The sequence below is a fragment of the Coturnix japonica genome, chromosome 7 (assembly GCF_001577835.2).
Source record: "Coturnix japonica isolate 7356 chromosome 7, Coturnix japonica 2.1, whole genome shotgun sequence".
Taxonomy (NCBI): Eukaryota; Metazoa; Chordata; class Aves; order Galliformes; family Phasianidae; genus Coturnix; species Coturnix japonica.
Genome location: NC_029522.1, coordinates 25,787,870 through 25,811,947, shown reverse-complemented (window position 1 = coordinate 25,811,947; position 24,078 = coordinate 25,787,870). Strand labels below are relative to the sequence as shown.

General features: G+C 35.6%; 1 protein-coding gene across 1 annotated transcript in view; it reads left to right on the top strand.

Moving 5' to 3' along the window:
* Window positions 1–3,593: 3,593 nt before the first annotated feature.
* Window positions 3,594–24,078, top strand: part of KCNH7 (potassium voltage-gated channel subfamily H member 7) — a 187,511-nt gene continuing 167,026 nt past the window's right edge. Inside the window, exons 1-2 of the mRNA XM_015868998.2 lie at window positions 3,594–4,319; window positions 6,321–6,551. Of these exons, the coding sequence (XP_015724484.1) occupies window positions 4,244–4,319; window positions 6,321–6,551 (307 nt within the window). The 5' untranslated portion in view covers window positions 3,594–4,243. The remainder of the gene's footprint in view (window positions 4,320–6,320; window positions 6,552–24,078) is intronic.

The window sequence follows — 24,078 nt, the reverse complement described above, 5'->3', positions numbered from 1 at the left end:
AGTATTTCCACTTTGCAATTTACACAGCTGTGTAGGCTATGTGGGTGTAATATTTACTCATCCGGGGGTATCACCACAGTGTAAGTAAAGACAAGTTGCTTTTAGAAGGAGCCAATTCTGGCAGCAGCAACTGCCACCACATGCACCCTATAATCTCAGAAGCATCAGCAGAGATTTGCTGTTTGGCTGCTCATTACGTTCAAACAGCTGATTTCTATCTTCTCCAATAGAGGAAATCTGGCAGTCCCTTGTCCCAAGCAATTGCATACTTTGCCTGTGCCTAAAATCTTGCCAGTCGTAACATAATTGATTATAACTATTACTGTGAGGGATTAAAACAATCTAATGCTATATTATAGAAAGACAGTATTAAATATTATTTAAAAAAAAAAAAAAGAAGAAGAAAGAAAAAAGAAAAAAAAAAGACAAGGAAGCAAGACAGAGAAAAAAAAAATACACACACACACAGGGTGCTGATTAAGAGACACAAATCAGTCAAGGAATCACAAAGGCCATCTTATTACAAAATGGAACCGAGATAAAGTTTCAATATTTCATTCAACAGCCCTGAAGACATTCCCAGCCGTATCTAAAACTGAATGAACAGATGGATGAATAAATGACAGTTCACACATGATATGTTGTGTCAAAGCAACACAGATATCTCATGGTAGTTGGAAACATGGAAAAATATCCACAAGCAAAAGCAACAACAAAAAGCACAGAAGAACTATTATGACTTAGTAGTATAGTACTCCAGTACATTATGTATTTATTCAAATGGGATTGCACAAATAAAACTTTTGTCTATAGGAGGGTAAGCTTTAGAATCAGGACAACGACTAAACAGAAAGAACAGAGCATTATTTAAGATTATTATTTAAAGATTACTTAAGCTGGAAAAGAACATTTCTCTTAGACATCCTCTTGGAGCAGCAAAGAGGTAAAAGCATAGATAAGGATGATACGAATACTGAACTAAAACTGAATGACTCATTAGTTTTTTTTTTTCACTAAAATGACGGGAAATATGATCAGAGGTATTTCCCCAGAGTTATCCTCTCCTCAAGATAAAAGGTTTAATTGCTAAATGCTAAAATGTCAAAATAGGACAATAACACATCTACAGACATACACCTCTGTAAATTCTCCAAAGAAACTTGAAAGGAAAGTAGTTAAAATGTCAGCAAAACCATTGACATCTCTGTTTCAATAGAGACCAGGAAATGCCATATACTGTTTTGCTGTGGAACAATGGTATTCACTGGGGACCATGGCTGTGCTGTGGCTAGGATAGTGACATGCACAACTTTAGAGATAAAACAAAAATCTCCATGGCATTCTGCACTTCTTTTATGACAGTTGAGAGGCATATTAATGATGAATTCAAACTTTTTCACTTACATGCATACATTTCCCAATCCCAATTTCCCAAATGTAAATTCTCTCAAGTGATCACTTTACTCTCTGTTACTAAAGTGCTCTCTGTTACTAAAGTTTAAGATATTTTCATCCCATACTTCTCTCACTGTTGGCTTGCTACAGAATAATGTAAAGCTTTATGCAAAATAAGTATTAAGCACTCCAAAAGTAACAGAGCACCTACAGGACTGCAGGGGTATAAATCATAGTGATGACAGATTTTCTGATGCCACCTATTGCTCATATAACTATTATATCCTGTCATTTGTGAAAATTCATTTTCTGTCAAAAAGCACATTTAAAATCTTATCTTTGTGCAGCAGTTATCTTGTTTTGACTGGAGTTAACTTAAACAGTTCCTAAACCAACTAAGTTAGCAAAAAAAATAAATAAATTTGGACCCCAGTGTGTCAGGAGACAGAAAGGAAAATGACAACTGGAGTCATGCCTCTGCTATTTCATGCAAACAAAGGTCAGAAACATGAAAAGATGGGGACTCTGTGAGATGTAAATTGCTGAATTTATTTATTTATTTATTTATTTATTTATTTATTTATTTATTGCCAGAAAAGCAACTGAACAACTCTGGAGTCTAGGAACCTACAGGGTTCCTCAGTTGACCTAGTTTGCTACAAACTGTTAACTACTGGAAGTAAACATTGATTGTTTGATACAGGTCACAATTTTATTTAATTTATTTATTTAGTATACTTTAGTACCAGTTCTTTATGTAAAAATCAGAATGATGGCAATTAAGATTTGACTAGATGTTAGTTATTATGTCACATATAAAAATAAGTATGCTCCTTTCACTTTAGGTCCACTAGTTCTGCTGCTGTTATTGGGAACTTCCAATACATTTTCAGGGCAATATGTGGTTGTCAAGACAAACAGCAGAAAGAGACAAAAAAATCAACCTACGACCTCAAACGTTTCACTATTTTAAAAGCGAGTAAAAATTCCTTCAGAATTTCATTCTCCAGTTTTAATCAGAAAATTAAAAAATCTCATACTTCTTTAAATGTTATGATTACAAAAAATGCGTATGGTTGTTATTCCTTTGATTCATATATCTGAATATATGGACTAAAATATTTGCTTCTGTAAATGAGCAACGCCCACTTCCTAAGATTGATTATGTACTTGATTACACACCACTTAATAGAGCTGAAGCTTTATAATTAGTATACAGTGAACTACTATGCATCCTTCTAAAGACAATTTATGCTTGTACAGGCGCTATTTTCAGAAATTATTTACAGTTGTGTAAATCCAGAATGATTCCATGGAGATTAAATGAAATTAGTTAAGAAATATGCCCACATACTCAACAGACTGCATCCCTCCCCTGACAGATACAGAGGAAGACACGCACAAACAGTGAAACAAAGGCAACACCTGAGAAAAACCCATGGGAATAAGGAAACACCTGCTTATGCTTTAGGAGAACAGGTGGGAGGCGGTGGTTTGTTGGCTTGATATCCTGTGCTTCCTATTACAAAGAACAGGGAGCATGTGCCCCTCTATTTTTTCCGTGTGAGTTTAATAAGAATCCGTTGCTGCCCTGAAGATGCCTTTCCAGCACCGCATGGCTGCCCTCAGCTCTCTCCTCATATCACCTCACAGTGCTGAACACACACCGTTCTGCCTGCTGGGTAGCGGAGGGAGCCCTAATGACAGCTTAAAATAACAGTCGCTTCCCCGGGGAGCTTCCTGCGTGGGGTGGCAGAACCCGAGAGGGGGAGGAGGGGGGAGTCGCAGGGGGAGTTGCGGGCAGCGGCGCCTCCATGAGCTGGTTCAGAACCACGGACAGCGCCCGACACGGCCCCTACCCCGGGGCTCGGCCTTTTAACAGCCGTGCCTAAGGACAGCGAGCGGGGCGCGGCTTGGAGGCAACCCGCACCGCCTCGGCCCCAATAGTTCCCCCTTCCTTGCCAGGATGAGGGCGTGGGGAAAAGCCTTCACCGGGTAACGCCTTGGGAGGAAGGGACGAGCCTTCTCGTTAGGACGGCAACGGATCTCGAGGGCCTTGGTGGTCCCTTTTCTGCATGTTGATACCCAGTAGCGCCCCCCACCCGCAGACAGGGCGTGCACACGTTCGGGAGCCTGGAGAGGGGCGGTGGGGCCGGGTGGAGCCGCTGGGGGCGGAGGAGGCAGAAGCCCCCCCCCCCGCCCTGGGTCCTCGCTCCCCCTGCAGCTGCGGCGGGGGAGGCGGTATGTCGCGGCGGGGCCGGGTGTAGCTCTTTCCCGATGCCGCTGTTTGTCGCGGAGTTTGGAAGAGATTTATTGGCTGCCTCTTGCTAAGCCACGCTTGAGTAACCCGAGCTGCTGCGCGGCGTGGTGAAACCCGGAGGGGGGGAACGTCACTCCCTCTGGCAGCGGAGCAACATTAGTCTTCCAGCCCTCTAACCATCGCTACAGCGTCGGAAACTGCCGGGTCACAGCCATTTGCTTTGGAAAATTGGCGATGTTTGGTGCTAGAGATCGATTACCCTCGTAATCTTTACCCCACCTCCTCCTGCTTTACCCCACCCCTACCCGCCCCAGACAATAGCGTCCGCGGTCCGCCGGGGGAAAAAAAAAAAAATAGAAAAGAAAGCAAGGAAAGAAAGAAAGAAAGAAAAAGAAAGAACTGGGGGATGGATCTGACTCCGATAGGAAAAGCGTGTGTCTAGAAGTGGTGCTAATGGGAAGAGATTTCCGAGCTCCAGAGGACGATGGTTTCTCACAAAAGGTAGCTGGCTCGGTGCTCGGGACTGGAACCGTGTAGGAGATCCTTGGAGAAGTCCTTGTGCACAGAAAGCCGAAGATCTGTACAAACATGCCTGTTCGCAGAGGCCATGTGGCACCACAAAATACATTTTTGGGTACAATCATACGAAAATTTGAAGGGCAAAGTAAGTTCTCTCTTTCTATCTATTTTGCTACAGTAGTTTGATTCTGCTTGTGACAAAATGGACAGCAGCTCCAGACTATTTTAAGTTTGTTGCTTGGAAAGAAAACCCCAGAGGTGAGGAGGGGATCACTCGCAGGAGTAACGCTGTTTTAGATCTAGAATGCAGATTACTGACTTGAATTATTGGGTTGTTGTTGTTTTCTCCAATTTTTATTAACAGTTTTTATTTTCAATTGCATCTCTACTGTGTAGCTACAGAAGTTATATCTACCTTTTCCTGAACTAGAGAGATGGCTGTAATGCAGAGTTTACAATCTTTCTTGTCTGTAAAATGTTTGAGAAAATCGGTTAGATTTATTGATTTTATTATTAATAATAATTATCACTGTCTTTTCAATACAAAGCAGAACAAGCATTGATTTGATTTGGAGGAAACAAATAATATGCAAAGGAGCTATTAAATGGAAACAAATTCTTACCTTATCATCAAGACTGCATTTTAATATAGCTGTCAAATATTTGCTTTGTTTATGGAAGCCTGAATTATCTATCAGACCAGTGCAAACGCATCCTCAGGGAGTCTCTGAGATCTTTTCCAATGCAGCGGTTTGCTACCTGTCAAGGATGCTGAAGCTGAAGTGGCTTTCCTGGCCAGAACTCTGGCTTACTGTTAACAGTAAGCAGGAACACTTGCTGCTTAAAATGAATTTCATTTAGAAACATTAGTTTTATATATGTACATTTATTTAAATATTTAGCATATTTTTAGTATCAGTCCAGTGCAAACCCTTACTGCTAACTACAGCTTTTGTACTTCCTTATACTTAGACAAACATTAGCAATTTAATATTTATTTTATTTGAGAATAAAATAAAGACAGTCTTTATAGTAATAATTTAACCAAATGCTAAGTTAACGTTGCTACTTAAGACAAGTTTTAATGCTGTAGACTATGTATGTTAAATATATACCACTGCCAACCAAATAGACAATCAGTAGTGGAAATTAAGCATGTTTGAATGATGTGAAAAATGCAAAAATGAGTTCTCTCCAAATATTTAAGTGTTAAAAGCCAAATTGTTTTAAAATTATTAAGACTTGTACTACTACCTTGGTATCACATCCCCTCTAAAGATAGGGAACTACTCCCTAGTAGTTAGTAGACTAAGCAGAAATTAATGTTATTGACAATAAAAGTATCAAAGAAGTACATTTATAATTAAAATAGGAGTAATGTGTTATAGTGGTAAACACTGGCAGATGAAATAACAGTCAAATGACAACTTTTGAACTTTTCACCCAGGTGATATAAGAAAGTGTGCTGGACTAAGGCACAGAGCTGCAGTAGACTGAAAAAATGTTTCAAATACTTTGATTTTGACGTGCCTTCAATTTCATGTTCTTGCTAAGGAATGTTTTCTTTTATAACTGTAACAAGCACAGAAAAGAAAAAAATTATCATCATCTTTTCCATATAGATTTGTTAAAACAATGACTATAAACTCAACTCAATGAAAATACCTACTTAGTAGACAGCTAGTTGCTCTTTTTCACAGGAAGCTCCTAAATTATGTAGAACTCCCTTCCTTCTTATTTGCAGCCATCCCCCCAACCCTCTGAAAACAAACAAACAAACAAAAAAACTAACTTTTCAATGACTTTTTCTGGAGTCATGGCTGACAGGACGGTGCTCAGCACCTTCCTCCTCATCATTTGTGTTTCACTGTAGCTCCAAAGGAAAACTAAAGTTGAGTAGTTTTGTGAAAAATTGCGCAGTCTGGATGTATTTCCTTTAAAGACAACTATCTTCATTTTTAATGTACTCTAAATTTATTGAAGTTGCTTTAAAATCTGTGGATCAAATTAAACATAAAAATGACTGAAAATCACTGCATTTCAGGCATTCCAGTGAAGATTGGTTATTTAGCATCCATCTGTGCAATCAACACTTTATGAAAAGTTGAAAGAGTACTAAAAAATGCATCACTTTCTTTTACTGCAGATAAAAAATTCATCATTGCTAATGCTAGAGTGCAGAACTGTGCTATCATCTACTGCAATGATGGGTTCTGTGAGATGACTGGGTTCTCCAGACCAGATGTCATGCAGAAACCTTGCACCTGTGATTTTCTTCATGGACCAGAGACCAAAAGACATCATATTGCTCAAATTGCTCAAGCACTGCTGGGGTCAGAGGAGAGGAAAGTGGAAGTCACCTACTATCACAAAAATGGTAAAGCCTGTTTTTATTGTCAAGACTTTCTGTATATTTCATTATCTGGTAAAAACGTGTCCGGTCTGCTGGCCAGATCCTTCCCTGAAGTAGTTATGGAATTCCTTTGAAGTCCAGTAGAGTACACTTCAGCATAGTAATAAGGGAATTTTCCTTGATAGTAGTGAATGAACAAAGTATATCAGTGTATGCTGACGGTAAAAGCTGAAAGAGGTTAGCACTGCATCTGCAACTGTTGAATAGAAGTTTTCTAGGTTTAAATTTGGTGTAAATTTTCTATAGGAAACAACCCTACAACAGTGAAAAGATAACAGGGAGCAGGAATCCTGTGACTGTTAATTGTTATGAACTATTTGAGCTCACAGAAAGTAAAAATGACATATGAGTTTCAGGTCTTAATTCTGCCAGCCTCACACAATGCAAGTGCATGATTTAAATACAGTATTTTACTTGGAAAAACACAATCGGTTTGAAAGTAGCAAAAAAAAAAATGACCTATAATGAAGAAAGTATCAGCTTATAGAGAAAAGGACAAGACTTTTTCATAGATGAGATTCTGTGAATTTGGAGTATCTATATTTGAATCCAGGAGTTGTCCTAGAATTATGTTGGCATAGTAAAAAATTGTAATGGTTGAACTACGGAGAGTGTTCCTGGTTTTTGGTGAATGTACAGCATCTGCTAAGAATATTGCTGATATAAGGAACAGTGGCTAAATATGCCTTGCTGATGCTTTCTTCCTAGTAAGTGAGCATGAAATGAATAGATGACTGTATTTGCTGATCAAAAAATGCACATCTATGAAAGCTAACTATGATATTTAATAGTTATGTGTAGGCTTTTTTTTCTTTTCTTTTCTATTTCTCATTATCCAGTGTTTTTTTGCAGAAGAATCTGTCCATCAAACAAATCCAAATAATGAATGTGTGGTGTACCTTACTCTGTCTCTTGCTCTGTATATGCGCTTGAACGAAGGAAAAGGAAATTCATATTCAAATGCTGAGCTTAAATTAGTTCTGGAGAAGTGCCAGTGTTTTGTTTGCATCAATTTTAGAATCGCATGCAAAGGATGCTCTCATATTTTAAAGTCATGGAGATAAACCATGTTCTTAGTAATTCTGTTGTTGTCTCGGAGACTTATAATATTATTCTGAGCTTGGGCAGGTATAATTTAGATAGGACTCAGGCCACTCACTCTGCTCACCTACTAATATATAATGTTCCTCTTAACATATTCTCATTTGAGACCTTTATTCTTAAATCTGGTTAGGTGGTTTGTAGCAGTTTTTGATCAAGACTGATTGTTGTAGATGTGCCTTGAACATAGCTGTATCAAGAGATCTGACACTGTGTGTACACATCTAGCCTGCATTTGTGTTAACTTGGCGTGTGTTAAAAATAATACTGCAAAAGGAGAATGTCACTGCTAACTTTCACAGTTGCAAGCCTGAAGCATTGTTTTGAGATCTGGTTGTTTAATAGTGCTTCAGACTTCCAAAATACTGAGGGATAGGGAAGGTGTTTAACTAAAGTACTGTTTATCCAACAGTTAACCTTAGTATGTGTTTTTCTAACTGTGATGAGTCTTGGCATCATACAACACACTATAATCTATTTGAAGCAAATCAAAGCAAAACTGTCCACAAAAATTGCCATACTCTTTGAAAATATTTTTGAGTTTTGAAGTACATTACAAATGGATTACTCACTGTAAACAATTTCATGCATAAGAGTTTTTAATCACTTCTGTGAAAAGTTTTTTTGAACTGAAGGATTTAAAGAACTGTATGCTCAAAGGCTAGGTAATTTCAAAAAACTATGGATAATATTTCTAGACACATCCTTGAAAAATTTACTGGTAAAAATGTGAAATTCATTTATTGTGCACCACATGCTGTGCTGAACGAATACAGGTGATTTTTGAACAATTACATGTCATTTAAAATATTGAGTCATTGATTATAGGGAAAAATTGACAAGATACAAGATAGGTCTGGCACTCAAATACTTAACTCCCTGACAGCGTGATCATCTGTATATATAGATTTTTCAGTTTGGTACAAATCATGCTCAATTTCTGCAGAAAATGTGAGAAAAAAGTTCCGAAGTTTATGTGGTATTATGAAATTTAAATTGCTTGTATGATGGATATAATAAATTTCTGTATGCATATTCTATAGCTATTATAAATTACCAAAAATATATAATTTGCTTTTCAACTAAAATTTAGAAATGTGTTTTATACAAAAAAATATACAGAGTAGTGACAGCTAATAAAGACTTTCTCCAGGTTCTAAAGCAGAATGAATTTAACAAAATTGTGAAGCATTTGAGAGCTTACTGCCTGATTAGTTGCTTATTTTCCATTGCATGGTGTGAGCAAATATGAAAGTTTATTCTATATAAAAGCTCAATACCAGCACAGTTAGACATGCAACTTTTTCCACATAAAAAACCCAAGTTCTTTCAATGAACTACCCAACACTTGAAAAGTTTGATTTGGCATTACATGCAAATATATTTCATAGCCATATAGTGTGTAATACTTCACATAATACTTAAGCGTACAGATGAGGAAGACAGCTTAAGAAGGTGTCAAGTGGCTTAAGGTGGTAACAACTGATGTGTCTGAAGGCTTTATTACAAAGTCCTCAATAAACTCACAGAGAAATGCAAATAAAAGCTTATTCCCTACCACACAGTCATTTGCTTTACATAGCAACTCATTATATTTGAATTTCAGTGTTTCCAAGAATTTTTTTAGTATTTCAAATATGAGTGGGATCATATAACCTCTCACTTTCAAAACTACTCCATCATTAGAAGTCCAGAAGCAGAGATCAAAAAGAGAATCATTATATAACTAATTATTTTCCTTTTAAATTCTAATTACCACCTCATATTGTTTTAAAATGATTCAGCTTTAAATTTCAATTTAAAAGGATCTTCTTTTACCAGAAAAATATTATGTCATAGCTATGGGGAGTATGGGTATTCTCTACTGTCCATAGCCTACTTCAAGATGAAAAAAAAATGCAAGATTTTGAGTTCTAAACACACTGGTGATGCAACATCAAATGCTGCTGTCCATTGCTTTAATTTTTTGGCCAGGTCACACATTTAAAGTGGTGGGGGCAGAAGAATGGAAAAATTTTAGCAGCAGGCTGATCTTCAGAAAATGGCGGCTATTTGAATCTACAGTGCTTTAAACACAGCAGACAAGACAACACAGTTAAAAAAGAATATAGTTTTATACATATGTTACCTGTATGAGGCATGTTTCCATTTGCCCAGACTGGGGCAATCGTAGAGAAGAGCAGGAAGAATATTTGTGGTGGCTTTGTAGAACTGTAGAGGCAGCATCAATATGGAACGGCAGAATTACTGACATAACCAGCAAGCCCTGTCCCAACTGTACTGACGCCTCACACTTAAGAAGTTTTCAACATTTGTAACTACCATCTTTACTAGATCCCCATGCAGTATTTTTGTCAGAATAAATAAAAAGTTATTATAGCCTACATTTTGCTTGAATTTCTTCTCACACATTTTTTCTTTTAGCAGGCTACTTGTGCAATCCAGACTGTTCAGGTTATTCTAATCCCCTGTCATGTTGGAGTAGTGCCACTGTAGACAATTACTTAGCTATTAAAAATATTAATGACTACTGAGAAAAACGGTTAATAGGAACAGATGGATGCCAAAACTAAGGGTCTAAATTCATAGTCTGTCATTATACAACAAGCTCTCAGTGGAACTACTCATGGGTTTAAAGACTCAGTAATTTTTTTTTAAATGTAAATATCCCTTTATTGAAATATAAAAGAACAAGAACTATTATTCTGAAAACTTTTTTTTTTTAAATGTTGCCCATAAGGCACTAACATCTGTTTAATTCAAAAATTATACTGATACCAAAGCAGCTGTACACTATGTTCCTCTCTATTTTGCAATTTCTTTTCCACAAGTTATATAACTATACGATCTCTTTTATTGTTGAACGTAAAATATTGTTTATACAGAATATCAATTCTTATTTTAATAATGTTATTTGTGGTGAAAATGTTTGACAGCTCTTCCTTTGAGGACTCCATTTTGGACTTTAAGTCATTATTGCATAAATCATTTTTGACAGCTGTAAAATATTGCTTGAGGTGGTAAATCTGTAAAGCTTTTGACATTAAAAGTATCATTATTTTGGGATTAAGAATGGATATAGATAATCAAAGTATTGTTTCCCACTCGACATTTTTTTATTTATTTCTCTATGCTTTTATAGAAAACAACGGTCTGTATCTAAGCATTGAGATTATAAAGCATAGCTGATAGAGGAAAATAAGGAGATCATTTAAGCTTATCCTATAAATATCAGATATTCTAGGGATAAGGAGCACTGCAGAAGGATTTTGAGCAAAGATAAGATAAAGCTTTTATTTGCTGCTTACAAACCTTGCCACTTACCTAGATTGAGAAATGTAATTTGCCAGAACTGACTGCAAATTAAACATATTTTTATTCTAAAAACATACTAAGATTCCAAACTAACACTTTTAAGGGCTTTTACTTTTTTATGTTTTGTTTAAAGTTTGACTGTATTCTTGGAGGATAATTAGCTAAAATTTATTCTAAGAATCATAAACATTCTGACATAGCAAAAATCTTATTAAGTGTTCTTATATAGAAAGATCAGGACTTCATTTAGAAGTTCATCATCCAGACTTCAGCAAGGCACTCCTTCACCTCTTTGTGCTTCAAAAATGCTGTAAATCTACAGAGACAATTAAAACTACAACTGAAATGAAAGACCCCTGCATGTATTTCAAGACCCCTTAGGTTAGCTCTGACACAAGGGTCAGACAGTGCAGATACGACTGTGGATTCCTTAACCAGAGCTGATTATAAAGGTGAACTAATGAAGTCACTCTGAAATATTCTACTACTACAGCAACTGCTGGTTTAAGAAATAGTACCTGACTTAACTTTGATAAAGAAAGCTTTACGTCTTCATCAAAAAACTGTCCGATGTCTTGTGTTGGCTTTTTTTTTTTCTTTTTTTTTCTTTTTTTTTGTTTTTTGTTTTTTTGTTTGTTTGTGTGTTTTTGTTTTGTGCAGTTTCAAATATCTAGATTGTGCTCTCTTTCCATCTGCAATTTGTGTCCTTTTTAATGTTACGTACTGATAAGAGAGTTTATCCATAATCCTGATTTGTTTTACTGATTGATTAATCTTCTCCACCAAACTGGCTCACATATCACCAGAGCAACTGTTTCTCTAATAGCAGCCTTACGCATATTTGTATTACACAAACTTCATAACATTGCGCTTTGAATAGTACCGATGTTGACACTGTTGCTGTTCTCTCTAGTTTCATGCAATGGAAAGACAATGGTGGTGTGGATTAGATCTTATCTTACTGGTTTCAAGACCTATTTTAAAGTGTTCCCTATGTATTTGTCTCAGTTTACATGCTAGGTATTCCATGTGCTTCCCAGCTTCCCAACTCAGCATGAAAAAGTTCAATCAAGCATCATAGAATTCCCAATATCAAGACTAAGCCGACTGTGGAAACTGCTAATTCATATCTCAAAAGTGATTAGAAGTGTAGTTGTGAATCTAGAATTCTAAGCAAAGCAAATGAATGACAGTGGCAGTGGGGATTTACTGTTACAGCTGCTTTCATAGTCTACAGTAAGCTGAAAGTCCACACCTCTGAGGTGAGAAATACTGGTGCTATAATTTTGTATATCTGGTCCATTTTAACTCTTGTGTACTGTCGTATTTTTAAAAAGAATATAGCACATGTATTAGAATAATCTTTTGAAAATTAATTAAATTTAATTAAAATGTCATTTGGAAAGCAGAATTCTAGCCATGGTTAGTCACTAAGTGCTTTTTGACCAGTGCTATTTACATAGATCCCCAATTTTATTAAGCTCCCTAGAAATAATCGCCTGATGTAACGCAGCATTTTCATTTCTCATTTTCTTGACTTCTTCTGTAATCACAACGAAATCTTATCAGTAAACATCACTTAAAAAAAAAAAAAGCAATAAAAATTTCAAAATAAATATTATAAATATTATATAGAGGAGATTCTGTTGCCAGTTTCTGTTTCATTAACCAGACTCTAGTTATTGATTTAATTATGCCTACTTCTGGTAATACTTTCTATAATAATGCTGATGTGTTATCTAGAAAAAGAATATATTCCAGCTTCACTGTTATCAAAGATGGGCCATCATATCGTGAAAACCTAAAGATGGTATTTAAATGTCAGCTTTATTAACTGTATGATCACTGATAGTTGAGTAGAACTGACAAGAAGAAAGCTTAGGCCAGAAATCAGATCTGCCTTCAGTACTTCTCTCTTGAAAGTTCTCCCTTTCTTATCCTTGTTCTCCTTTCATATCAAATAGTGAATAAAATTCTTTTCCATTCTGCCATGACCTCATTTAAATTTCTGCTCTGCCATGAATGCAGTGGAAAGCAGAAAGTCTTTCCTTAAGTGTTCAGTTCACAGAAACACAATAGTTTACATCAAATGCTGTGAAATTAGAATTTATCACAATTCCCAAATATAGTAACCTTTGTCAGTACCAGCTTTTAAAACATTGGCCTCTTTAAAGCAAACACATGGAACTAGAGTGTAACTAATTGTTCTGCTCTCAGACACACTCTTAATGATTTGAGCTAGAAAACAATTCTTACAGAAAAAGGGCTTGGCTTGTGTGCCTTCAGCTTTCATAGAATTAAACGACAGACTTTATATCTTACAACATAAAAATACTGGTCTTTCAGTGTTAGCCACTGTTGGCAGGGCCTTATATCCCTTTCATTCATAAAACAGATAAAACATGCCTGGATTTTAATCCATAGAATAGAAAGGCAGAGATGTCTTCACAACAGAGGTAGACATACATTATATTTTTTCTTTCTTCCTCTTAAGCATAGGTTGCTGGAAATGCAGTTAGTCATCATGTGAATATATCTACATCACTAGCAAACATGTTCTAAAGCACTTATTCCCAGATGTTCTCAGACTTTAGAGCCGGTGCCCTTTTAAGATTATTTATTACTTAGAGCATTTTCTGCTACTTTTCATTCAAATCAATGCAAGTGTGTCTCTGAAAATAGCTTGCAAATTTCCTCCTTTCAAAACTCATTTGTGCCAATCTGCTTTACTCCTTCCTCTCTGGGAAAAAAAAATGCTGGATAATCTCATTAATATTTTGCATGTTTATGACTGTTGTAGAGGAAAGCATTTTTTTGTTGTTGTTTCAAAAGAGTATGAATCTCAGTAGTCTGTAAATCCTATTGTCATGGTTTTTAAAGTAAAACATTGCTGCCATTCTTTCTACTTGCTTGAAAAGAGAGCTCTCAATTCACAAGTGAGAGCCTTATATCTTAAATCCAGGTCACTTTTAATAACGGTTAACAAATGAAAGGACAATTTTGTCTTTTTTTCCATTGCAAGTGTCCAACATTAATTGTGCATAATAAAACACACAAAGAAACAACATCCAAGCCTGTAAAAACAAAATCAACAAACAAACAAACAAACAAAACCACAACTCTTGAGCACTTCCCCACAAGACAGTTTCTGGAGACCATTTGTATCCCTTTGACTATGTCTCACACTCTGAGAGAATAATCCTGAGGTCTAGAAGTACAAAGCTAGATATCTATAAGTCTGTATCTAAGCCTTTCCAGTGGCTTAGTGGAGCAGCCCGTGAACTGGTGTGAAAAGATACCGTATGTATAATGCCAATCCTGAACCCGTCTGTGTTAGTTTATGGTTAAGAGCATCATTAGTGCTTCTGTAAGTTATGTTGATTTCCTATGGCAACAAACATATGAAGTGGCACAGAAGTGGCTTTAGTACTTTTTCTTGCAGTCTCAAAGAAAAGTTCTGGAGAGGGATAGCAGAGTGTTAGCATTGCTTTTGGATGACCAAAAAAATTGCACTGAGATGTGGGTTTTCTGTGTCCCTAGACTGTGAAATCACTTCTCTCATGCTCTGAGCAGAACTGGGATCTAAGGAACTGCTCTCAAATGCCTAAAAAGTTAATTAAAAACTAGTAAGTGTTGCTCCAGCTACAAATAAAACTAGTGTCTTTTAAGTGTGATGTTTTTAGCTCAGGTACTACATGCTAGTGGCCTCCCACTTCTCTGGTTAGTGTTAATTTAAAAATTGGAAAGGGGGAAGGAATGTATCATCCACAGATAACTCTTATTCCTAGTGAAACAAACCAAGAATATTACAGCTGAGGAAGATTTTTTGTGTACTATGCCCATCTATTAACATTCATTTATAGTTATATTTTGACCTCATTTATGAAGAATCAGATCCCGTGGAAGCAAAATTTTCAACAGTGTTACTGCTTCTGAAGAACCCCAGATATGCAAAATATAATCATTAGCCAAATAAACACATTCTGGGTGGCTTCTTGTCCTTCAGAGATGATTTCTGTTACACTCTTATGTGTAAGAGTCTTTGTACCATTGGAACTAACTGAAATGTTTACTTTCTAAACAGAACTTTTGTATTAATCCTTTTCTTTATGATCATATTACTGTCAATAAAAACTGTGAAAAAGTACTTTATTTCCACTTGCTGCTGAATTTAAGAAAACACAACAACTGGGTTGAAATGACAGAGAAAAAATTGTGTTTATTTCACCTTGTTGCCTGGGAAGTAGATTGTCCTGATTTTTGTTTTGACCCAATGGACTACAGGCAGTAAAATATTAGTCAGTACTGAAGTATCATAGATAGCCAGGTCAGACTGAGATTTAAAAAGAAATGACTCACGTGAACTTCTACGTGTAAATGCATATTTAAAAGTAGGTTTTCAATTATATGTATCATATATATATTGTAAAATGCAACATCTGCCTCCCTACACATTTAACAACTTTTAAGAATTGCTAGAATTACTCCCTGTTCCATCACAAGCAGATATTTTATAGATCATCAAAGTTTTAGAATTAAAGCATCATTCTTATTTAATGCATTCAATCACAGAAAGCCTGAACTGAACAGTAAATTAAAGCGACTCCAAATGAGCTGGTTGACTAATGAAGTGTCTGTTATGATTCTGAAAAGACTGTAGTTCCAAAATGTTTTAATCTACTCAATTCTTGCACTGTCTTCCTGTCTTTTCTAAGACATTACAAAGATTCTATTGTACTGATTGTATTTCCCAGTATAAATAAGAGCACCGTGTATATATAAAGAAATGAGAGGAGAAAAAAACAAAAAACAAACAAAAAAAAAACAATAGAAAAACCCCAGCCAACTAAACAATCAATCAAAAATTCATCAATCCCAATCTCCACTTTTAAGTTCAAGAAACGTTTAGATGTTGTACTAAGTGACATGTTTTAGTAGGGAAATATTGGTGGTAGGTGGAAGGTTGGACTAAATGATCTTGGAGGTCTTTTCCACCTTTGGTGATTATACTATGATTCTGTGACTGAGTCTAAGATTTGCATAACTAAGTCAGAATATGAGAAGATATTCAGCAAGTGGTAGTTCTGAAAAACGATCTTTAATAGGAAATGAACTGAGTAGGGATTTTTCTTAAACCAGTGTCTCAGTCTACAGGCCAGTTCTGAGAAAGGCATCCTAACATGATGCATATTTTTCAGTGGTTCTGTCCTGTCTCTAATAAAAGAATTTCTAGAGAAATTTCTAGAGACATCTTATGCTGGAGAGAATGCACACTGTAATGATCGTCAAATGCTGTTACAGGAACAGCCAGGGTTATTTTCACATAGTAAAGAGGCCAAACTGATTCCCAGTTTTGCCACAGAGTTAAAGAAAGCAAAGGTGACATTAAGTACTGTTCATCTTTTCCCCTGTAAACCTGATATCAAGCTCAAACAGCAGAGTTTTTGTTACAGATAAGTAGGAGTTACGGTTAAGGAAGTTCAGTGGCTGCTAAGGTTACTTTTTTTATTTTTTCCCACAAACAGAAAACTCTCACGTTGGATTTTGTTGTGATAGTTGTAGCACTTATTTGGGAGAATCATGAATCAGCCAGGCAGAGCTTATGAATCACTCTTAAACTACATCAGTAATTTAAAAGAAAGCAAAACTTTATTGTATCTGAGCACTTTTTGTATTTTATCTTGTGTTTCTTGCATCATACAATTAACAAAGGTTTATTTCCTCCCAAAACAAACAAAATCCTCTCTAAACAACCCAAAAAATAGTTCAAAAAATTACATTATTTACCATTGGGAAAATGGACATTTCTGCAGGATTGAGCACATTTGTTCAGTTTCAGCTAGCTTGTATATTCACCATCAGATTTAGATGTCTTATCCACAGATATTTTCACATTGTAGTCTGGATTATAACATTTTCCTGTCCTGGATTTCACCCTTTGTTTCTATCTCATTTTTTAAAAACTGGCACCATCTGTGTAACATGTAAGGCTTTGTTTCACATGGTGATCTTAAAAAAGCAATCACCCACTTGTTTGCTTTCAAAAAGCATTCTATAGCACTCTTTGTATCAAGAGTCACACTGTTGTTAGTGAGAACTAACAAATCTGATGAAGAGTAGTAGCCTGGCTATGCTCCTGATGGTACAGCTGAGCTGGACATCAGATCTTTCAAGAGATCCCTAAGTCTCTTCCACCAGTAGTTCCTGCCTTTTTCGAACCCTGTCTCAAAACACCAATGTTTTGTGGACTGAGGCAGTGAATGTACTAAGTACATAAGCTCTATCTGCATCCACTGTCAGTAAACCAGCACACTCACTCAGCTGCAGGCTCGCATTATACTTTGTTGGTCTTTTACTGCTAACACAGCCAACAGCAAAAGCTCTTTTTGCTGCCCTTGATACCCCTGGAGTTGCAAGTCTAGCTCAGCTTTTAGTTTTCTAAGGCCAGCCCCACATACTTGGGCAGTGTTTCTATATTCCCCTTTGTAGCCTGCCCTTGATCTCTCCTCTTTTATATGTTCTTTTTGCACTGGAGTGCAGTCATGAGCTCCTGCTGAGCCAGCTGGTAACCTGATACATCAAGTCAATTTCTGAGTATTCAGATGGTCTGCTATTGATGGTTTTTGAGCTGTACCCTCTTGAAAATTTGAATAACTAATGAGTTAGTTGCTTTTTCTTTCTTTCTTTTTTTTTTTTTTTTTCAGTAGATGTAGCTCTACATCTTTTATGATACTAATTATTATTATATTAATTATTATTATATGCCCTCATTTTTTATTACACGAATTGACACTCTGTGCTACTTTTATAGACTCTTTTTCAATGTTATGTCAATCTTTATACATGAAATTTGATACATGTTAGGTACACTTACCCATGCATTAGGAAATTCTGTTTATACTGTATGCTGAGTATAGCTGAAATTGCAGCCTGTATGTTATTTGCCAAAAGATTTTTTTCTAAATGTCATTACTGATATGTTATATGGTATAAATTCCATGCAGATACCCTATATTGTGACTAACTGTATGCTGTACTTAGTGTGTTCTTGTACTAGTGGGCAGTTTGCCTGCCTGGTTTTCATAAAAATGTGTTTGAGTTCAGAAAAAAAAAAAAAAAAAAAAAAATAAAAATCTACTAATGCTTACTTTACCATGGACTGTAATCATTTGGACAGCTTGATGATAAAGATAATTGCAGTGGAAATCTTCTTGTAAGTTTTGGAGGCAGTTCATCCATTATCTTATACTTGGAGATTAATGGAACTAGCCATTGGCAAACAATTAAGGCATCCCTGCATACATTATTAAGCACTTCATTCCCATCTTTAGAGATGTGCAAAAAACATATTTTAAAAGAGAAATAATTTTCACTCCATGTAGAATTCTTGTTGTGGTTTTAGTAGTGAGGTGAGCCCATTGAAACACTTTCTCATTTTAAAAGAAAACGTTTGTTGCCAGCATTTCTTTACAGAGATCATGGCAAAACAAACAAACAAACAAACAAAATTCCAGCACTTGCTTCTCTTATTTCTCCTTTGCAACATTTTATTTCATATTTTCTTCAAGTCATTATCCATATACTTCCTAACTGATTTACCTTAGCCTCTTTTTTCCAAGTTATTGTGTGGAAGGATAAAAATCTGCTATTTTTAGGGTTATCACTTTTTTTTTTTTTTAATTTGATCTGATGTTGGCAAACACCTGCATTACCAATATCACCATGCACTACCTTCCTCCTAGCAGGTTTTTATTATCTATGTTGGCCAGTCTTTATGCCATTCAGCACCTTGCTGGAATAGGGACCTAACAAGTGGAATCTAATGTGTAAGCAGTAGAGCACTGCTGAAGCTTTTCTGATACTCTGGTGTTGACAAATACATAATTTTAAGCCATGCATCTCCTCAAATACCCATCAGCAAGGGAGGTGATTCCATCTGAGGATATTAATAAAGAAAATCGAGACATGATCTCATCGATTAAGTAACCTCGGCTTGGTGGCCCTGGCAGTCTATTCAGATCTGTATCTCATTTCTTGTTTTCTTTCAGTTCTTTATATAGAGGAAAGGACTGCTAAACATATACAATGTGACAATTAAAGCATATTTAACGAGTATTACTAATGATGAGTTCAATTGCTGTTTGAACGTGTTGATAAGCTTCATTAAATAAACTTCCACTGACTAAAACAGCACTGATGATATTTTTAATTTTATTAAAATCATTTTTCTCTCTACTGCTTGCATATTTGACACTTTCAGATCTGTTTGTTTCATGATAGATTTTATTTTTAATCATCATTGCAATGCTAAAAAAGTTCTTCCATAAAACCTGCTTCACTGACTGTCTAAAAGAATCTTTTACTCTCTTCCCATGTGACAAATAAAAGCATCTTGTGAGCGTAAAACAGCAGTTCCTGTGGTTACATTTCCAAGGCTGAATGCCCTTACAGTCAATTATATTGACAACGCAAAAGAGTTGATGCTGAACACAGACATTAGAGTATAGTACCATGTAAGAATTTCAGATTTGGTCTCTTTATTCTTTATATTTATTTTTAATATGTGTGGTTTTTATTTTAAGTTAGGCGCAAAGGCATTCCTACTTCTACTAAAGTCAATAAAAGATTTACATACTGGCAGTATAATTGCAATTATTACTGAATGTAATAGATAAATTGTAAAATGTAGGGTAGTTACTTTTATGTGGTTCATTTTCTACACAGGACAAGTGTGTATAGCACTGTGTGATATATTTTTATATAATTTAAGTTTTAAAATATAATTTAAAGAAATTAGTAAATACAATTTGTTCATTTTTTTTCTCAGACTGAACCAACTGGTTATTGACAGCCAGATAACAGGTGACCACAAACATTGCCTGATTTATGTGAAGGAAAACAATTAAAAGTTATTTGGTCCTACAAAAATTGTGTGAAGTCAGAATATGACCAAGTAAAAATTGTGGTGCTTCTAAACCTTGTGTCTGATATTGTGTTTTGAAGAACAAAGTTATCTTTATGAATAGGTATTATGAAGCAACCATTACGACAAACATTACTGCAGTTATTGTCTTTAAATCAAAAGAATTGCAAACCCAATCCACTGCAGAATAAGAAATCTCATTTCTGAGAATCCTTTCAAATGATCTATGTTTTCATTTGGATTTGTAATTTTTGAAAATATTTGATAGTTAAATATTTAATATTTTAAACTTAGAAGTTTGATAAAGGTTTTACAAACATGCTATTTTGAAAACTTGTTATACGGATGATCAGTGAATTCTTCTTAGCATATTCAATATTATAGAGTACAATTTGCAGTGAGAGTAAAGTAACTTAAAAGGATATTTTAGAACTGAGGTAATTTTGTATTGACTAGAAACCTAATCTTAAGAGTTGTGGCATTTTTATTATTCATTGAAACAGCCGCTTTCTCCCTGTTTCTTGAACCAATGAAAAATAATACAATAGGAAAATTGCAGATGAAAGCAGTGTATTTCATTCCACTGATACCACAGAAGGTATCAAGTTTATTGTCTGGGAGAAATATTTTCAAATTGGTAATACTAAATTTAAGCCATCTTTGAGTCCAGGATCAAAAACTGCATGAAGTCTACCTAATAACCTTTCTGAAATGCAACAAAAATTATTTAATAAATAAAAATTATTTATCATTAACATAGTAGCAGCATGCAGAAAAAAAAGATTACAATTGTATCAACTTCAAATGTGTTTTTGTTTTTGTACAAAGCATATCAGCCTTCTATCAGTCATGACTGAATCGATTTATTTTGACTATCTTTTAGTTCCTTAGGGCTATAGTCTTAAGAGTCATGAGAAGCTTGTGTCTTTAAGCAGGTGGAAGAAGAACATGCAAAAAACCACATTCCTACTTAGCTCTGTGCGTGAAGCTCATTTCAGCTTTAATATTACTACAGCTTTGAGGGGAAGAGGAAATACAAAAGATATTAAGGGAAATGTGGATTCTCATGCATAAACAGAATTACATTTATTACTTGTTGAGACTTTCCCCTAGCTCAACATAAACAAAGTATTTAGAATGGTTGTATGTATTCAACTTTAACTTCATAAATGATTTAATTATGATATATCACCTTCCCTTGAGGCCAAGAACAAGGGTACATGATCAGGTTTTCAATAAAAGTCACTGGGTTGTAATACACAGTTCTTTAACTGTGAGGATTTTGATTTTAGTCATATAAAGGTTATGAAAAAATGGCATGTGTTCTGTGCCTAAATGGCTAGTGATCTTTTCTGAAAACCTGTCCTAAACTTCATCTTTAGGGAAATAAAAACTTGACTTTCTGAATGGTTCACTGTAGTTTTACATTTCATTATGCCACAGAGGATCTATGGCAATTTTAAATCTCAGATATTGCATTCAGTAATATCTACTAAGGATAATAATGAAAAAAATACCATTTTAATGTTGTCTTTTTCATGGTTACTGCTTAGTTGTTTTTTTTTATCCACCTTTTTCATGTAACCCATACAACAAAAAACTCTGGTATGATGATAGAAACTGACTGCAAATTCACTACTGTTCTACAATTGATATTTTAAGAGCAACTGCCAATATTCTGCAGTGCCTACACTGTACTTACTTGTTTTGGTACCAACGTTATTTTCAGCGTTAGTACAGTTTATATGAAATACAGTAAATGGCTTACAGATGTATTGTGGTTGTAATTATTAATAATTTTATAATTAAAAACAAACTGAATGACTAGCACTAGCTATCAGACAATAATACCATCAACGTTATCACAATAATTTGGCTTGGATCTGCATTTAATAAAAATCCAAAAGTTATACACAAAGTTTGATGTAGCCTTTGAACCTGATACCTGTTCAGACTTTGAGAGTGAGGGCATTCTGGAGAAGCTGCATATTACAGACCGTTCCAAGTGGAGAGAAAGCAAACATAAGCATTGTAATAACTATATAAGCATAGTGAAGCACTGAGTGGTAATGACTGTAGAAGCCTGCATGAAATATCAGTGTTTGGCAGAACTGTGAGATAGCAACAACAGAAATATTTCACTTCATGTTCCACCCCACTAACATTTCATTTCATGTTTCAACTGAATCATATCTGCAAATGCTGAATTTCTCTGTACCCTGATTATAAATAGTTGAATTTGAAATCAAGAAGACTGGCTTGGACATTGTTGCTATACTATGATAAATCTAGATCTGTACGGTGTTAGAAATTCAAACATCTTCAAAATGAAACTTTTGAGGTTGCTCTGAGCTTGTGTCAGTAAAGAGCATTTTCATTAAAATGATTATTCGAAACGTACAAGGCTTATAACTTTCTTACAAAATAACACAAAGCAGGCAGAAAGCATGTAAATCTTGAATGGCAAGTTATCCACGAAGTGGAACAAGTCTGTGAACAGGGAATACAGAAACTACATTCAAATGAAGACATTCATTGGAATTGTTGAAAATGCCTAAGTAGAGTAGGAAGGTGAGCTAACACTACTTTCAGTCATCGACATTAGCCAAAACAATCATGGATTCAGCAGAGCAGAGCACTGAAAGTGATGGCTCCCTCTTGTTTTTTTTTTTTTAAAGTGATTTGGTTTCTATTCAATCTTGTTAAAAGCATATTTATTTCTAGGCTAGCAGAATGTCAGATTAATGTTTTTTTGTTCTGTGAAGCAGAGTAAGAATACAAGATGTGAAGTAGTGTGGTGAGAAGATACTGTGCATAGAATATTTTGGTGCTAGATTTTCCTATATGATTTTGTTTCACTACATTCAGATTCCCCCCCCCCCGACTAATCAATTAGAAGAATGTGGTTAAAATAACTGGAAAGAAAGATGTTACGTAGTCAGATGTTTCTAGAAGTCTGGTTTATAGCATGTATGTCGAGAGCTACTATAATTTGAGCCACCACGATTATTTACTCCTGTTTTAAATTACATTGCATTGTGTCTAGATTGTTAGTCTTGTACAACTTGTTTTGAATATCCATCTTTTCCTTCATTAAAGGATCACAAAACAACAACAGACATGTCTACAGAAAGGCAAGGAGCAGTGCAGAAATGTCGCTGTGGACATGCACTATCTCCCAGTCAAAGTAATCATGTTCACATTTGAAGGTTTTCTAAGGTCAAGAACGAAAGGGCAGGTAGTGAGTAAAATCTGAACATTCGGTTCAATTCAGTGGAGAATTCCTCTCTCTACTGCTGCTCCTACTTCATGATGAAAAAAAGACTGTCCTTCATCTTTAATACAGGGCAGGGATTTCCCATAGAGGATAATGCTAGCTGTGCTACTGAGCATGCTAGCAGCTGGTTTGGGAATCAGCTGTAAATTGCACAGCTGGTTTGTACAGACCAGCCTGAATCACTTTGAGTTCTGCCCCTGGCTGTGCAGCTGCATCCACTGCACACAGGTGCTTGGATGACCTATATCCTCACCAAAAATTCATACATATAGATGTGAATGTGAAGTAGTATGAGGTTGAAAGTGAAGAACAATATCTGAGTTAGCAGAACTGGAAATAAACTTACCTTCAAAGCTCCCAGTATGTAGAAAATTAGGGTTATGGCATATGGAAATAATGCCATAATGGAAAGAGAAACTCACAGCTGTGTGCACCCAATAAAACTCACTTGTGCTTCTATCAGCACAACTTGAGAGTAAGTCTATATTGAAAAGAGAGGTACAGGAAGTGGTATGCTCTGCAACAAACAAGAGTTCAGCCTCAAAGATCAGTTCCCACCGAACTGCTTCAAAAGCATTGAAAGCAAAGTGTGGCCCTATGTGGAGACATCTGTGAAGAAAACACAGGCCAGAAGAAGACAAAGGAGACAAAATGCAATCCTGGAAAAAAAAAAGCATTATTTAGGCAAATGGAGAAGGCTGTACCATCTACCGAGCCAAAACATTTGGCTTCAAACTGCCAAAACATAAAAAGATTATGAATAAATTATTATTATTATTATAAATTATAAATTATTATTACAATTTTAATCACAGAATCACCTGGGTTGAAAAGGACCACACTGATCATCTAGTTTCAACCACCTGCTACATTCA